Raw genomic sequence first — 19112 nt, forward strand, 5'->3', positions numbered from 1 at the left:
CATTCTCTGGTAAGAATTTGTAAATGCATGTAGCATGTAGAAAAGTATATTTAATGCAGGTTAATGTAAATGAATTGCCTTGTGTGAAATTCTCTGTTGTTGAGTATATGCTTTTGTTCATTTAGTTAATTTATAAAATTCTGTCAAAATGTTGAGCGCAATTGCTTTCAAGAAACCTTCCAGACCGCTTAGTTTTAAATAGAATTTGGGAAACCTGCCCTGAAAAAGTAACTGTGCTCTACTGACTATAAATAGCATAGTAACATTAAAGTTAGATGTTAATATAACTATTGGTTACTGGTAGGGGTGTGACGAGACACTAATATCACGAGACGAGACGCGATACTGGCTTCACAAGAACGAGACGAGACGAGATTTAAAAATAAAATTTTAAAGAAAATGTCAAAAATGAAAAATGGCTTGAAAATTAGTTTGACAAAATCATATAACGCAAACTTAACAGACTGGTTTCTCTCACACATTGATTCTATAAGAAATAGAAATAAGAAAAAGAATAAAAAATAAAACTTTTCTAGGTCTTATATAGTGCAAACAACTGCAAACCACAACCAGTCATATTAAGCCTATGGTTTGTGTTTTTTCTCCTAAATCTATTGTAATAAGTAATGTTTGTGTTATGATTAAGTGCTATATCACGCTTTAGTCACGCCCAGCGTGCTCGGCGTGACTTTAGTTTTCGCCCGTTCTCGTTTTTTTGCCCGTTCTCGGGTTCCCTATCTTCTGATAAAGGCGTTTTTTCACGGCCGCGTCCCGTTTTAACAGCTGGGGCAGCGGCACCGGAACCCAGACAACATGGGGTCGATCCCGCGCGAGGAGCGGTGTGTTTATTTATTTTTTTTTTCCTTACTGCTTCTGCACAGATCTGATTGACTGAAGAGAGCGTTTGGTGATTGGTCTGTGATTTACTGCGCCGCAAAGCGTGTATACAATTAAAAAGGTTTTGGTCCGCATAGGACAATGTTTGGGTCCGGACCCGGACCGCCCATTAGTGACCTCTGTTCTATGCAAATGCCCAAATTTTCCTCTTCTGCTGAGAGCTGCTCTCACTCCTCAGCTACCCGCTGTATCGCTACTGTGTTGCCAGATCCCTCTTAAAAAGTCCACACTAAACTGTTTTTTCTTCCCGCGAGACATAATATAATGGGTGTGTTTTATTACATGAGTTCAATCATTAGGATATTATGAAATAAACAAAATTCACTCATGATATTTGAAAAAAGAAGTGATGTTACCTTTTACAGAGCAATCAGAATATTATTTTTATCCCTTCATCAGACATTATAAAACAACCTAAACATGACTTACTTCACATACCAGGAACACAGTCCAAATTTTAGGACAGAGAACATCAATAATAATGTAAAATAATTACCAGACGCTTATTTTTTAATACAATCAAAAGGTGTTTATTGAAGAATATTTACAAGTTCCATTTGGCAGGCTCATTCAGTTCACATTAGGCAGATCTGACAGCAGAGACGACCCAACCCACACTCATAAAAACGAGTCAACAGACTCCCGACACACAACATTCCCATCTTTAAAAAATGACACGTTTCAGAAAGCTGCCCTTAATACTGATCTGAGATCTGACGGGACGTAGAATGGTAAATATTATGGTTGCATGAAGCTGATCCAGGATCAGTACTGAAGGTTCAGGTTCTATTTAATGTTTAATGGCGAAATACAAAAAAAAAGTTACACATACAGGGTTTATTGTACACAGTGGGCTTTGCTACCTTTAGAACTCCAGAATGATCACAGTTTATTAATACAGGAAGTGCCTCATACTTAGTGTACTAATCTGGGGGGTTGTGGTATTTCCTGCTCACTGTAGTCTTGCAGAGGGTTTTTTATACTTAATGGAAAGTCAGTAAAGCCAGACAAACACTGTAAGATCTTACACTTCTTGTTCTTTGATAAATTTAAAAAAATGCAGGTTTGAATGGTATAATGTTTTAAATTCCAATTAAATACAGTAAAAATCGTCAGTGCGCCTTATAATCTGGTGAGCCTTATGTAAGAATTTTACCAGTCTGGTTTTAAGGAGAAGTAAAGCCACTCCGCTGAAGTACAGCATTATACAGAAGTTTCACAGTTCTAGCATTAGCTGCTAATCACAGCGCTAGCTATTTTGACGTTCAGCACATTTACTGTGTTACAACAGGCTACGTGGGATGAAACACTAGCTAATATCGCCCTGACTTACCAGAACACTCAGTGTTCCTCAGCTAGTGCTAGTGGTTAACCGCTAATGCTAATGTTGCAACCTAAGCTAAGCTTACTGTAAATAAATGGAAGCGCTTTACTCAACCAAATAAACAGATTTCAGAAGAGAAATCTGTGTAGATTAACATCCTGCGCTCATTTGACTTTAAAAGAAAATGTTATTTTTTTTTTTACGAATTACTGCTGCTAACCCTGGCTAGCACTGCTGGAGCAGCATTAGCATTAGCCACTAACTTCGTTCAGCGCTAGCTCTTTTGCTGTTTATAGGTGAGTATATCAAACTGTAGTTTGTGTGTTTATCGTGCTAAAACAAACCGCTAGCTGATATCACCCTGGCGTACCAGACCACTCAGTGTAATGATGTCGGGCTGCGTTAGCTGCAAACAGTTGGCGCTAGGGGTTAGCCACTAATGCTGCAGTCTTTGTGGAAAACTGGAGATCTAAGTTTACTGTAAATAAACGGAAGGACTTTACTTACCCAAATAAACAGTTTTCAGGAAAAAAATCTGTGTAAAATTAACATCCAGTGCTCGTTTGATTTAATTAGAAGGAAAACATGGCGGCACCCCTGTTCCTTACTAGTGTCGCATAATGCGCCTTACAATCCGGTGCACCTTATTGTGCGAAAAATATAGTAAATGTTTCAGCTAAAGATTAGTAAAAAATGTAAGTTTAAAGAATGCATGACTAAATAAAGTTGAGTTAACTCAAAAACCAATATAATCAGATGTATCAATTTTGTTTGTTGGAAAATTGACTGATCAAACTAGTATAATCGTGCCTGAAATTGCAGTGTGTGTCTGAATGTTCACAGATTTGGAATACCTGCAGCGCAACACATTTAACACATTTAAAGAGCATACAAAGAAACAGTAAAAAATTCTGAAAGACAGATCAGTGCAGAAAAAGTTGTAGGAAGTCTTGAGATGAACAGCCATGGAAAATTATCATATAAATAATATTGATAAAAAATAATTGACAATATTCCCTTCAAATGCAGTGATCAGACGAACCCGTGCCACAGGACAGAGATATACCTTCAGTGTGTTTCTACATTATAATGATGATTAGGGGTGTCACGATTTTCGATATGTCATCGAAATCGATCGAAATTATGTCATGGTCCCAAGCCTCGAAGTCAAAAAGAGGATTGACGATCCCTCCCTCTACGCTACACAAGCTCTCGCGCTACTCAAATGGCTCTAATTGTTTGATTATTTTGTTCATGACTGTTCTTGTATTTTTTATTATTTATTTTGTTATGTTGCACATTGCTGTTTAAATAGCGCACACTGCTACCAAAAAAAGCCACTAGATGGCATTACATATATATCTTAATTCAATAATTTAAATTTGACCATTAGTGCCTAATGTGGTGTATTACAGATCACTTATATCACTTTGCATCACTTATATCAAGCCCACCTTTTGAAATAAGATATTGTTAATTTGATGAACTAAACCAATGACTGACCATAGACTAATCTAAAACTGGCATAGGCCTCTCTGCTGTAAAAAAAAAAGAAAAAAAAAAAAAAGAAAACTGAGAATTGAATCGAATTGTGACCCTAAAATCGGAAATAAAATCGATTTAAGGATTTAGAGAATCGTGACACCCCTAATGATGATAATAGTGATGATGATGATGAAGATGATGATGATGACAAAGACAAAGTAAATTGTATCAGTGCATGTGGTCAAATTCTAGAACGCTGCTGACCAGCTAACAAAAGCTAACACTCTCAGCTAACCTTTCATCACAGCTAATCTTCTGTGTCTAAAACTACAGTGAGCTACAGTTTACAGTAAAATTGAAAAAGTGTTTTTGGTCATTCTGTGTTTGAATAAATATCACAATAGAAAATAAATTAATATAAAATAATAATACTGTGAGCATGTGTGTATGTGCGTGTGTAAAGGTCACAGCGATGGGGTTCAGGGGGATATTAGTTCAGATAAAGAGCTTTGATCCAACCAATGCCAACCTGCTGTTTTCAGGTTTTTAACACTGACCTGGTCTTGTCATCATTTGGACGCAGTCTCAATAAGAAGTTTATAATATAGTTTAAACCTGTGTTCACACTAGCAGAAGACTCGAGACATTAATCATGTCACCACAAGTGTTGTGTCTGATGTGTGGGTGTATTTTAGGCCACTTTCACTGTTGCATGTGCGAGTGTACAAGGTCGAGCTTTTAAGTAAAAAACAAAAACCTAAAATAGTATTATATATGCATTGTTTTTTTTTTCTAAAATTGTACAAATGTTTAATTGCAAAATTTAAATGAATCAGTTAAAGGAAATGAATGATTTTGAACTTAGTATAAATTGTATTTTTTTTTCTTTTTCTTCAAAAGTTCTTTAAAATGCACGTGTCTCATTCTTGAGCTTCGCCTTCTTAAAATAATGTGAGAGAAAAAAAATGGTCTTTAATATAGTCCTAAATTATCTCTTTATGATGCTGCATGGCCAGCTGTGGTAAAAATGACACCTACACCCTCACCTCAGATCAGATCATTTGATTATACCCCTTTAGGATAATGCCATGTGTCAAGAGTGTGACCTAAGCTCATTTATTAAGCTTAAAATGACAATTTTTGATAGCTTTCCAAGATGGCGGCTCCCTTCACTGAACTAATTTCAACAATGCTAATATTCAAATAACAGATGTCTGTTGACCACTTTAAAAAGTTGAGTTTCTTTGATTTACTAAATTGAAAACCTCTGGAATATAATCAAGAGGAAGATGGATGATCACAAGCCATCAAACCAAGCTGAACTGCTTGAATTTTTTGCACCAGGAGTAAAGGCATAAAGATATCCAAAAGCAGTGTGTAAGACTGGTGGAGGAGAGCATGCCAAGATGCATGAAAACTGTGAAACCAGGGTTATTCCACCAAATATTGATTTTTGGTCTCTTAAAACTTTATTAATATTTTCTTGTTTTCTGTGCATTATTTGAGGTCTGAAAAAGCCATTTCTCATTTTCTGCAAATAAATGCTCTAAATGACAATATTTTTATTTGGAATTTGGGAGAAATGTTGTCTGTAGTTTAATGTTTTACTCAAACATATACGTATAAATAGCAAAATCAGAGAAACTGATTCAGAAACTGAAGTGGTCTCTTATTTTTTTTTCCAGAGCTGTACATGTATATATATTTTACTTTAAAAATACAGAAATTGGTTACCGTGCATATATGGTTAATATGGTTGTCTTATCTTGTAATTCTTTACATAAAATGTTTTGCCTTTTGCTGCGCTGATAGTGTGAACACAGGGTTAGATTTAAAAATGTTGTATTTGGCTTATTTTAAAGGATTTATCTGCTAAAATAAACTGTCTAAATAAACATTTACAAACACTGAGAACTGCCAAAGTCCAAAAAGAGAGGAGTGTTGGTGTTATGTTAATCCAAAACACAACCGGACACTGATAATACTGTACTGGCTGATGAAACTTCTGATGGAAATGAAACGGATAGCACAAGCTGATAGCCTAAAACAAAATTGTCCTAAAGTCTAGAGCTCCACATGCTGATAAACAGTGAATGGCACTTTGTTTGTGAATCTTTGACCCACCTCATTACGCATTATACGTATCCAATTCAATACTGCACAAAAAACAGAGAAACGACAACAGAGCCATAAACAACAGCTCAGACAGGATGATAACGCCGACCTGCACTGTAAACCACTGCACCGGATCCTCCTCCCTGACCCTGTAATTTCATGGTCAATGTTCAACAGGACGCGTTACGTAACGCTAAAGTAAAGCAGTAATAATTGGCTTTAGATAACACTCACACACACACACCAAAAAAAATCTGAGATAATCACACACAACCCTGATCAATAATGATAAAAAACAAAGATAACTTTGAAAATCAGACCTCCGGTATCTATCAGACATTAATAATCAGCTTTTGTTTTCCCAGGGTGCCAGTGGCAACAGTTATCTCCAAACAGCCTGACTTGCACACACTCTCTCTCACACACACACACACACACATGTATTAAGGCTGCAGCGGTAACCAATTTTACAGTATGCTATGGTATGAAAATGGATGGTTATCAAACTGTGGACACTTGCTTTTACCAGTTAGCATTGGGGCTAATCTGCTTAAACACAGTGCTTAAACAGGCAGGCTGCTGTGTCTGTTAGCTTCACGCGCTTAAAACCAGTTGTTAGCATTGCGGCTGACCTGCTATTCTATATCATAGCAATCCACACGAGATGCAGCATATTCACAATTCTGTTTATTATTATTATTATTATTATTATTATTATGCTGTTCATGTTTTTGGGAATGTCAACAACTATCAGCGAAAAAAACAGCTCAGAAAAACAGTTCACAACAGAATCTCAACTAACTTGTTCCAAGCCTGACAAGACTGGCCGTATTCTAGGCTTCATATTGCATTGGTGCCCAACTGTCAGTGAGTAATCCAGCTCAGAGAAACAGCTAGCATCACTACTTTACTATGTTGGATAACCCGCTTTAACACAGCAGAGGTCAGATTATGTGTTTGTAAGCTTTGTGGCTTTAGCCCGACTGACCCTGACTGTTAGCATCATGGCTAACCAGCCGCTCTAGCCCGGCAGGCACGTAACAGTATTAGACGTAATCCTGACGTAAACTTATTTTGGTCGCCAGCTGGGTAGGTTTTATAATGCAAGTTTAGAATAACTTACAAAGATAATACATATATTATAGCACACAGCGGAACTCATCCTAACTAACCAGCATGGTGCCCAACTGTCAGTGATTAATCCAGCTCAGAAAATCACAATAAACATGCTGGCTAACTCGCTTAATCACTGATGTGTTTGTAAGATCAGCGGCTTTAGCCCGACTGACCCTGACTGTTAGCATCATGGCTAAACAGCAACTCTAGGCTTTATAATGCAGGTTAAGAATAATTAACAGTAATGATACATATATTATAGCAAACAGCAGGACTCACCCCATCTAACCAGCATGGTGCCCAACTGTCAGTGAGTAATCCAGCTCAGAAAAACAGTTAGCATCACAACGAACATGCTGGCTAACTCACTTAAACACTGCAGAGGCCGGATTATGTGTTTGTAAGCTTCACGGCTTTAGCCCGACTGACCCTGACTGTTAGCATCATGGCTAACCAGCCATTCTAGGCTTCATAATGCAGGTTTAGAATAACTTACAGAACCGATACCTACATTACAGCAAACAGCAGGATTCACCGTATCTAACCATCTAGGTGCCCAACTGTCAGTGAGTAATCCAGCTCAGAAAAACATAAAAAAGCATCACAGCAGATACCATCATGCCTAACATGGCTAACTTACTATCTATCCAATGCAGTGCATTTTAGCTAATTAAATCCCATGTTTTAATCCTATAGCAGCCATCCAATGCATGTGTACTAGTCTGTGATCCATTACATTTATAATTCTGCTTATTATCATTATTCTGTTGGTGATTTAAGGTTTATAATAAAGTGATACCACAATATTCTTTAAAGATGTTCATCATACCGTAAAAAAATCTCATACCGTGGCAACCCTAATATGCAAATGTACTGCGCGCACACACACACACACACACTCACACCGGTGATGCTGTTCTTGTTTGGGCTGCTTTACAACGTTTCAGAAGTCGACACAAGACACAAAAACACTGTAAACAAATAACTATTTTAGCAAAATAATAGAAAGGTAAACTTTCATTAGGATCCTGGTTTTGGATTCACTTCAATCTTGATCTTCATGCTGCTTTACAGGAGCAACAACTTATAAAAAAGAGGATTTTTTTTTCTTCTTTTTTTTTTTTACTACTACATTAGTGTGGTACAGGAATACCACCGTTACTGTATGTACTGTATATCCCAGCACTGTATGTACATCTATAGAACAGACAGGTAGAGTACAGTGAGTTATTGACCATATTGGACCGGTTCAAGTCTACTTCTTGTTATGAGCTGAAATGAGTGAGTGTGTTTACATGCACTTCATAATCCAATTACTGCAGAACAGTAAAAGTAAAGAATTTGTCAGTAATTTGATTAAATTGATTGATTTATTTACATTAACTAGGGTAAAACTCATACATTATAAATGAATACCGAAGTCATCCAGACTATGAAGGAACACATAGGGAATAATGTAGTAACTTAAAAGTGTTAAACAAACCAAAAAACCTATCCAGGCTGTTGTGAACTTGAGGTTTCTGAGGCTGGTAACTCTAAAGAACTTATTCTGTGCAACAGAGAAAACTCTTGATCTTCCTTTCCTAGTGCAGTCCTGATGAGTGCCAGTTCCATCATAACTTTTTTGATGGTCTTTGCGACTGCACTTGAGGATACTTTCAAAGTTCTTGAAAAAAATTTCAGGTTTAGATTGACTAACCTTCATAACTTATTCTGTGCAACAGAGGTAACTCTTGCTCTTTCTTTCCTAGGGCAGTCCTGATGAGTGCCAGTTCCATCCTAACCTTTTTAAAGATCTTTGCGACTGCAATTGAGGATGCTTTCAAAGTTCTTGAAAAAAACTTCAGATTTGGATTGACTGACCTTAATTTCTAAAAATACCTTTTTCTTAACTTAGTTAAGTAGTTCTTCTTTATTTGGCTGTGCTGATCTTCTCATAATATGAATTAAAACATTACTCAAACAGAGCAATTCACTGCATACCTGTAACTCTACCTTTTCACAACTTTACAACTGATGCTTTCACACACATAAACCTACTACAAGACCTGGCATCCACATGTGTGGACATCACATTTTGGGCTGTCTAGACCACAACATTACATTTTTCTCTACAAGGGCCTGGTGTCCTCTTATGAGGCCATTATACTGTCACCTAGTGGTGGCAGAAGAGCTGAACACATTACAGTTTTGATTTGGTTCATAATTGTAAATGAACAGTAAATACAGTAAATGAATATGTTTTTTTCTTTGTTATGTTACAATTGTTTCTATTTTTGTTCTGTACTCATGGAAAAGAATGCTGATGTGTTTAGGCACAAAATGAAAGTTTTGCACATAATTATGAATTGTGACTTCATTGTGTTCTATTGAAATATAGGACTGAAGTCCTCATATGTGGACATGATTTTTTCTCAGAAACTACATCATGTAGGATTTACACTAATCAGGTGCCAATTAGCCACAATAGCGAAGAAAAATAGTTCAGGTCTTATAAGGGTTAAGAGGCAAGAAATTCAAGTAATTAACTCTTGACAAGTTCAGAGCACAGCTGTTAACTGAAAGCTCACATTCCAGGTGACTCTACCTCATAAAGCTAACTGAGAAAATCCAACCAAGATGTGCAAAACTGTCTCTATCTAAGCAAGAGGTTCCTAGCTTTAAGAATCTAAAATCTAAAATATATTCTGGTTTGTTTAACACTTTTTTGTTTTCTAAAAAAAATCAAATAGTTTTTCTTAAGTTTGGACGACTTTAGTATTAATCTACAATAGAGAACAATTTTTAATAATGAAAAAACAAACTTCTAAACTTTTGACTGATTCAGTGCATCAGCTAGAAGATGAAAATCATTTGAATCCATCAGTTTCAGTTTGCTTAAATAGATAGAACAGATAACTGTTCTTAATCCAGTTCTAAAAGGATTTTTTCAGTGCATGTAAACAAACTTGGTTTAAGAACTTGGTACCGAATATTCGAAAAATCACCGCCCATTTCTACTTAAACCAAGAAACGAGCTGATTTTCCTATAAGGCGAAGTTTTTACGACACAATCACATAGTCAGCCCTGCGTACATCCCACAATAATGACCAGTAGTAGTCCTTATTAAAAAATGTCCTTTTTTTATACAAAATAATAAAACAGCCCCCACACCCCGACCTGCCCAATCAAATACCCCAGTGCCCCCGCAGTCCCACCCCTCCTGCACAGGATAATCAGCCAATATCTATCTGTGGGGTACAGGAGGGGGGCAGACAGACCTTAACACTGGCTCATCACAGTAACAATAAGCCAATTATAGTTAGGACGGCTGCAGCAGACAGCAGGGCTGACGAGCGGGAGGGTCTGGAGACGCCGGCACTGTTGTTCTGGACCATCATTCCAGTTCCTGTAGAAGAAAGAAAGAAGATACTGTTACTGATCTTATCTAGTATCTCTGCTTTCTATTACATAGAATATCAGTTATAGTACTTACTAATAGTACTGTGAGTCCATATGATACAGCAATACGATAAGGTACCAATTATTGCCATCTTACTGTGGCCGATACTAAGAAACAGTAATAAAACGATAATTTACTGCCGTGGGAGATAAAAAAAACAACTTCTCAAAACAGGAATCTGAAATAGATTACAAGTCATTGTATCCAATGACTATAAATATGGATTAGAGGAAAAATATCAAAACAATAAAGCATCTATAAATAGAGAACTAAAACACAACATGCCCTATTTTAGTGGTCTATCACGTACCAATCAGTTGCGCATCACGCAGCTGGATTTAGGTCTTGTCAGTGTGTGTTTGGTATCGTGAGGGTGCAAAAAGTACACCTTGTACAGCTGAAATGTGCAAAAGGCACCTGTATTTCCCGCTATCAAGATAGAAACACACCAGAAATTTACCTGAAGACATCTCACTTCCACACTAGTATCAGATTGAGACTATTAATTATTTAGCTAGCTTTTCAGAGGCAGCTTAAAGTTTAAGGAAGTGAGCTTGGGACGCTGATTCACAATGATTCAACCCCCTGGAATGGTGGGAAGTAGAGAACAGACGGTTGACTGGAGTGAAATGGACTATCCTACTTATTTGTTTTTGCTCGTCAGTCGACTTATTATCATTCCTTAATATTAAGATGGTGGAGCCTGGAGGTACTGTGTGTAAAAAAAAATTGTTTTAGTAAACTTTCTGTGCACTTTCAACTTTTCAGTGCCTCATATTAAATATCAGGGCCCTCAGAATTCTACCAATGAAGTGTGGAACTACTTTGAACTACTTGTTAATGTTGTAAAAATAGTGATTTCTTTGCATGGGCTACTCGCATTGTAAGCCTGTTAGTTAGGAGCACAGGATAAAAGCTCTGTATTTCAAAATTTTAGTGACAAACAAGGTTGACCAACTACACCCCATACAAGTCCATCAATCATTGCACAGTGCAATCCATGTCCATACTGTTTTTCTTCTAGTGATCATTAACCCACCTGAATCTCGGGATACTATGACCTCGTGAGCTGCTCCATCACCTCCTTCTCCCCAGGAGCGGATCTCTAGAACCACGTAGCCATTGTCTTTGGGCAGGGGGAGGTTGACTGACGTCTTGCCTTTGTCCAGAACTTTTAGAGCTGACTGTCCTTCATGTTTGTAGAGAACCTAGCAGAAGAATGACAAAAGCAAAAGTCACAAATTTGCCTGCGAACTGTAGGCTGGCCACTGCATGAGGTAGATGCCGGTGATTCCCCTTGTTTATTTAGTTGTGTATTTATAAATAATAATAGTGTACTTGAACTATATGCGCAATAATTCAAGTATACTTTTTCTATTTATAGTTAAATTTTTACCTACTTAATCTGTATTACTTTATTTGGCTGTGCTGATTTTATACTGGTGATGTACTTAGTAAAAATATACGCTTAGTATTATTTTATGAAACTGTGCTTTTAATGATAAAACTATACTTTTACTAAATGAGTCTAAAGGCGTCGATATTTATGCAATAAAATTCTACGTCAGTCAAATTTGCTACAAAACAATAATTTTGTGTTGACAAAACTGTGATAATGAACTTTTATGTGTTAAATTTATACCTAAAAAGTTTACTTTTTAGTTACTTTAGTGTTGGTAAAAGAGCTTAAAAAAAACTTGTAGCAATGAGATATATTGCTTTTGTTTTCCAAAGTTTTTATACACTCCTCAAAATGAATGTGATGTTAAATCTATATTTTAATCACATTTTTAATACATTTTTAATTTATATAATTTTAATTACAAATAAGTAGTAATTAAGTACAAATTATTGTTTCCAAAATAACATAACTTAAGTACAGACCTATTTCAGCATAATTTAAGTATACGTCTTTTTCACAAGGGTCTGGGTGCCTCCGTGTCTATGTTACCTTCTGTCTTTTTCTGTTAGTTAGGCTGTTAAATTCAGATATTAATTTATTCATAGTCATTAGCTACACTCTGATAATGTTGCATACAGTTTGTTCTCCATAAATCATAATCTCAAGTCAAAAATAACTCTTTGATTGACCTATTGATTGGCCACCTGTACGAACTGACACTGATGGTTGTTCCACCTTCAGGTTCTCCTTTCACTTATCTGGCCAGACACTGATAAGCCTCAGTTTCTCTCAAGGTTTCTTCCTCCTCCAGCTCTGAGGGACTTTTTCCCCATCTTTTACTGGTCACTGGGGGTTTAAATTTCTGTAATGCTAAGACCAGGGTTCATACACCTTTCAACCAATACATTTCCATGACTTTTTCATGATTTTCCGAAATTCTCATTATCATATGATCTTTAAAACATCAGTACAGACAATAGACATAGAAATAGACAATAAAACTAAAAATCCATGTAAAAACTTATATAGTAGTATTATAGTAGGCATATCTTACCTAAAATTAATTCAAAAATGTCTATGTTTTATATTTGTCTGAATAAAGATAGATTAAATAGCATTAAATTATATTTTTTCTCTCACTGTGACTTTACACTTATAGTGCAGCTAAAACCCCAGTCAGAGTAGGACCCACGTTTTTTAGGACTAAAACATCTTTTCTAAGTCGATAAACAGAAAAAAAGAATTCAAATTTCCATAACTTGTCCAAAACTTTATAGGTATTTTTATTTTTCCAAAATTTATCCAGTACATGGAAATTGCTATGTTCAAAATGCCATGACTTTTCCAGGTTTTCCATCACTGGATGAAGCCTGTAAGACATTTCTGTAAAGCTGGGGGCTTCCCTGCTAGCCTTCCACGCTCCGCAAAACCAGCAAGCTGATTTTCTGAGTGAAACGATTCGGGGCTACTGGAAATTTATTCGGGGCTAAAGCCCCGGAAGCCTAGGCCAGGCGACGCCCCTGTGTATTATCATACATGTACAAACAGCTCTTACAGAAAATGCCAACCAGAAACAATTTTCCGGCATCGATTTGGCGCCCCCTTTTTTTTCACCACTGAGGGCATTGCACAGCGGTGGTGCTCCTGTACAAACAGACACGCCCACAGAATTCGTCACGTTTTGTGCTAAACAACCTAGTATTCTTCGGTTCCTGCTGCGAATGAGCGTTCCTGGTTCTGGAACCTACTTTTGTTGGTGGAAACGCAGCAAACTGGTTCAATATTAGGTCTGCAAACCAGATTTGTGCCGGTTCCACATTGGTGGAAAAGTGCTGTATGAAAGCACCACCTATTGTAACTACGCAAAAGAAACAACAATGCCAATTGTGCTCTCTCTCTCTCAGACTCCGGCTGCTGATGGAGAACATACATGACCCGGGATTCAAACCAGCGAACCTCGGATTACAGTGACAGGGACTTAGTATGCTGGACCACTCTGAGCCCCGGTTCAAGCTTCAATCTGATGCTACACTTTAGTTTAGACTGATAAGAGAGTCAGTCAGTCAGCGACTATAAGGGATGAATGATATGCTCTGACAGGGATTCCACAGAAGAAGATTAAAGATGGCACTGGGCATAAAATAAGACAGATGAATAGTAATGTCCCATCACACCGTCGTCTACAGAGCTTTGAAGGCTGTTTACTTCTCAGCGATCAGTGATACATCATCAGAGACAGACTAGAGTTGTGAGCTAGAGAGTGTGAGACAGGTTTTTAAAGCTCATATTTGCACAAAAACAGACAAAGAAGACATTTTTGGAATTTTATCATGTTATCAAGTGGGACTTACTTTGTAGCCCTGCACTGTAGACTCGTTGTCCATGGATTTAACGTGATCCCACCTGAGCGTTACCCAAGCACCATCTGTTTTCCATGAAACGTTCCCTGGAGGTCGATTAGGGGCTGTACGTGAAAAGAAAGGTAAATTCAGGACAGGAGAAGGACATTAGGATTTATATTATCTCATGAAACCGAGTACACCCTTTACATATTTTTGTATCTTTTCATGAGACAACCACTTTAATGCTACCACCACCATGTTTGACAAGGAACAGTTTTCCTGGTACCCCTTACCAGTGTGCCACCACACATACTGGACACCATCTGAGCCAAACAAGTGTTTCTTAATCCAGTATAGTTCCAGTAATCAGTGCTCTTGGACTGCTTGTATTCCGAAAACTGTCTGTAGGCTTTCTTGTGCATCAGCTTCAGAAGAGGCTACCTTTTCGGACAGTTTCCACGCAGACATTTAGAGTTGATGTGTTATGTGTGGCGTATGGTCTGAGCACTGCAGGCTGAATGTCTATTTTTTTAAAAGCCAATCATTGGATCTTACGCTGAACATGTTTCGACATCAATGGCTCTGTGTTGAGTTATCTTGAGGGAACAGCAAATTTACACTGTTATACTGTAGCTGTACACTGACTACTTTTGAATTTTCTGTCGAAGTGTCATATCTTTAATGTCTCCCATGAAAAGATAAAATGTTTACAAAAATGTGAGGGTGGGTTTTCACTTGAGTACTGAGAGATACTGTATATGGTGGAGCGCACCATTTGAAAACGAATGAAATACACCTATGATAAACAAGCACATTTGCATCCACAAGTTGAATGTACAAAACACACATGCAATATCTCTTGTTAAATACATGTATAACTGATAGGTCTGACCCATGCATCTATTCTTCCATTCATCCAACATTGATTTTTTTTTTTTTTTTCAATTTCTCTGTAATTTTTCCATTTTTTCTCCCAATTTATCTACTCAGCTATATCTCCCCCATCACTAGTAATGCCACAACACAAGGAGGGTGAAGACATCCTTTACATGCCGCCTCCCATACATGTGAAGTCAGCCACCGCCTCTTTTTGAGCTGCAGTTGATGTAGTCGAGTAGCATCACAGCACTAACGCTCGGAGGAAAGTGCAACGACTCGGTTCCGATACATCAGCTCACAGACGCAGCCTTGTGGAGTGATGTGGGGAGAGAGCGCCATCTACCCACCCAGAGAGAGCAAGGACAATTGTGCTCTGTCAGGGCTCCGGCAGCTGATGGCAAGCTGCATGACCTGGATTCGAACCAGTTTTTCCAATTTGGAAAATCATGTTAAGCAAAGCTCTTACGGGGTTTCTTGGTGATGACGGTGGTCCGTGGCGAGGGTTGGCCAGTGCCAGCGCTGTTGTAAGCCAGAACAGTGACGTGGTAGAGGGTGTTGGGTCTCAACCCAGAAACCCGCGCTGTGTTCTCCAGCCCTGCTGTCCGTACCCGGTCTGCTGCAGCTTCCCTCTCATGCTGCCGCCAGTATCGGATCTAAAGGGAAAAATAGACCAACGTCAGAAGTTTAGCGCAGCCTTTTAAATTAACTTAATTAACTGCAATACTTTAACAGACATTTAAGACAAATTTATGTCGTCCAAGATCAGTGATTTCTGTCTGCAGGACTGTTTGCACAAACATAAGCAACAAATGAATGTCTACTTTATGTTTACAGTCTTTAACACACCTTTTCTTTCAATATTTTTCTTTCTCTTTTTTTCTACATTGTGCATTAATATTAAATACATGAAATCAATTAAGGGACACAAAAAGATGCAAAAAAAATGTTAGGCCTCCACAATCCCCTGACTACTGACATAAACCTAACTGAAATGGCGATTTGGGATGAGCTGGTGCTTCACAGCGTAAAGGAAAAGCAGCAACTATTTTTAAGCACCTCCAGGAACTCCTTCAAGATGCTGAGAAAACTATCCCAGGTGACTCTATCTCATGAAGCCACATTACAATATAAAAAAAGAAATCATGAAAATAAAGAAAAACACACTGAATGAAAAGAGGTGTGTCCAAACTTTTGACTTTTGAAATGTCCTCACAGAAATGTTTCAATATCTAGAAAAAAAGCTTTTATTGGACAGTATAGACATTTAATTTAATAAAATGATAAACTCTTTTTTTAACACCCTCGATTTCAGAAGAGACAATGACTGAACAGGTGTCCTAATACTTTTTCCCACATTGTGTCAGGTAGTTAATACTCTTATCTTGTGTTCTTTGCACTCTGAGCAGGGAAATGAACAGAAGAGGAGGGAATCCCCTCATTAGACTTTAGACTGACAACAGCCTTATTTATTTGCCTAATAAAACCCGTATTTAATCGATGGAAAGTGATACCATTTAGTTTTAAAGCCTTGCAGCAAAGGTGTTCAAAGAATTCACTTTTATTACTCTGGAGGTAGAAGTATAGATACTAGGGTTTAAAATACTTCTGTAGAAGTTGAAGTATCAACTCAAGCTTTTTATTTAAGCAAATGTAAAAGTACTGGTTTCAAAACTAAACTAAGGTATAAAAGTAAAAGTAATATAAAGAGGAAAAAATGCTGTTAGGACAAAATTTTAATGTTAATAAATTTGGGATGCACTCGGCTCCCTGTTTCAGCTGCATATTTAATATATGTAAATATATTAAAAAAGCTAAGTTGGACGTTTTCCTCGAGTTTTTCTTCATACTAGGCTACATATATCTGCTTTGTTCTTGCTGGAGTGTGCTTTGATGTGATGTGCATTTATATTACAGCAAATCACAGACCTAAGATGGCTGCTGCTGCATTTCCTCTGAGTAGAGTCCCTCTACAATCCTTTGTAATCCTTTAGAAAATGGAAAAATTTTAACCATTCTAAAGTGATATTGATGACTCAGTACCATTCTTTTTCCATTTTTTTGGAAATTTTGAAAATTTGGTGTTTTTTGAGTCAAGGATATTACTTGAGGCCTGGGACCATATTCATTTTGCTTGGACGCAGAGTATCTTTTGAAACTCATAAATTAACATGGAAACAACATAGTCAATATATAAAAGGATAGGTCGCAAAATCAATATCAATCCTGTATAAGTCTAGAAATATATTAAATTATAAAGCTCTTCATATGATTTATTGCTCATTTATACTTCCTTATATATCATATTGTGTGGATGTGTGGGGTTCTACGTATAAAACAGCAGTGAATGCTATAGTCCTCTTACAAAAACGAGCCACACGTATTATTAATACAGTTGGTTACTATGAACATACTAATTCATCGATTATAAAATCCCATGTTATGAAATTGTATAATTTGGTTTATTATAAAATATTACAAATAATGTACAAAGCAAAAGTTAATTTACTGCCTGTTTGTGTACAAAGGTTTTTCTCAATACAGAAGTCTAAATATGAATTGCGAGATGTTTGTAAATCTGTTCTCCATCAAGCTAGAAAAGAGATTAAAAGGAGATGTATATCTTTTGTTGGAGTTACATTTTGGAATGATGCTAATATGGATTTACGAATGTGCAGTTCATTTTCTATTTAAAAAAAAATTGTATGTAGTACAATTTTTTAAGGTTACAAGTGTTAATTGTTTTTTCTTTTTTTCTTTGTTATTATTATTATTATTATTATTTTTATAATGTATGAATTCTGAAGGGTAGCTTAATTTGTTTTGTTGGACAGGCATTATTATAAGCATAATGCTTCTGCCTGTGCCTTTTCAGTCACTATTTTGCTGTCAGTTTGTAGTATTTTTGTATTATGTGGTTACAAACTGGCTGAATAAACAATTATCATCACCATCATCATCATCATCATCATCATCATCATGGATCACAGTATAAACCAATAGGGTGTCGGAATGGTATATGTTTATATTTTTCTACATTCATCCACAATCAGATTCACTCTATCTGGATGGAGATATTTATCTGGATAGGGCTTTTTTTAAAGAATGAGAAGCCGGAATGAAAACAAGCTGAAATTAAATAGAAATAACAAGGCTATAACTCCTTATAATATAAGGAGTAGAAAGTTTAGATAATTGTGTGTAAATGTAAGGAGTTGATGTAAAAATGAGTCTGAAAAAGAATTACTCCAGTAAAGTATAGAAAAACAACATTTCTATTTAAGTAAGATATTCATCACCTATGCTTTGCAGCTTGTCTCAGAAATAGTGAGTGATACTGATACTTTACCTTATTTATTATTTAATATTTTATCATTCAAGACAGTGCGGCCTTCAGGTTATGTAGCAGCTATTAACTAAATTTCTTATCAGCTGAGCAGCACTGATAAATACATGCTGACAGATAAATATACCATCAATAAATGAATTAAAGCCAGACTAATAGTCACACTCTGAACTGTTGTTTTAACACTGAAGCAATTCTGTAATCTTTCGGTGTAAACCACCTCGGCATAACCTGCGGCTCTTTCATGCGTTCCTGACGTCTCTGATTATAAATATTAACAGTAATCAGGTGAGATGTGAACTGTGAGGTATGAGGGAATATGTGAAGAATGAATGTGAACTGTAAATGCAGAGTCAGTCCGGACCTCGTATCCGCGGAGAACTCCGTTGGTGCTTAAATGCTGGACGGGTTCCCAGGACACCAGGATCTCGAAGGCGGTCAGTGCTGTGGCGTTGATCTTGCGTGGAGACACGGTGGGCTCTGAAAGAGATGATATAAATGACGTTGAAAACACAGTTACACAGTAAACAAGAGATATATACAGCTCTGGAAAAAAATAAGATACCACTTAAAAATGATGAGTTTCTTTAATTTTACCAAATTGAAAACCTCTGGAATACAATTAAGAGGAGGATGGATGATCACAAGCCATCAAACTAAGCTGAACTGCTTGAATTTTTGCAACCCTAACCAGTGGCATAAAGTTATCTAAAAGCAGTGTGTAAGACTGGTGGAGGAGAACATGCCAAGATGCATGAAAACTGTG

General features: G+C 36.9%; 1 protein-coding gene across 1 annotated transcript in view; it reads right to left on the minus strand.

The window, feature by feature from the left end:
• Positions 1-1400: 1400 nt before the first annotated feature.
• Positions 1401-19112, minus strand: part of cntn2 (contactin 2) — a 72621-nt gene continuing 54909 nt past the window's right edge. The window contains exons 19-23 of the mRNA XM_022682684.2: positions 18711-18826; positions 15470-15656; positions 14134-14246; positions 11420-11588; positions 1401-10326 (exon numbers count right to left, since the gene is read on the minus strand). Coding sequence (XP_022538405.1) covers positions 10214-10326; positions 11420-11588; positions 14134-14246; positions 15470-15656; positions 18711-18826 — 698 coding nt within the window. The 3' untranslated portion in view covers positions 1401-10213. The remainder of the gene's footprint in view (positions 10327-11419; positions 11589-14133; positions 14247-15469; positions 15657-18710; positions 18827-19112) is intronic.

This window comes from Astyanax mexicanus, chromosome 24 (genome assembly GCF_023375975.1).
Source record: "Astyanax mexicanus isolate ESR-SI-001 chromosome 24, AstMex3_surface, whole genome shotgun sequence".
Taxonomy (NCBI): domain Eukaryota; kingdom Metazoa; phylum Chordata; class Actinopteri; order Characiformes; family Acestrorhamphidae; genus Astyanax; species Astyanax mexicanus.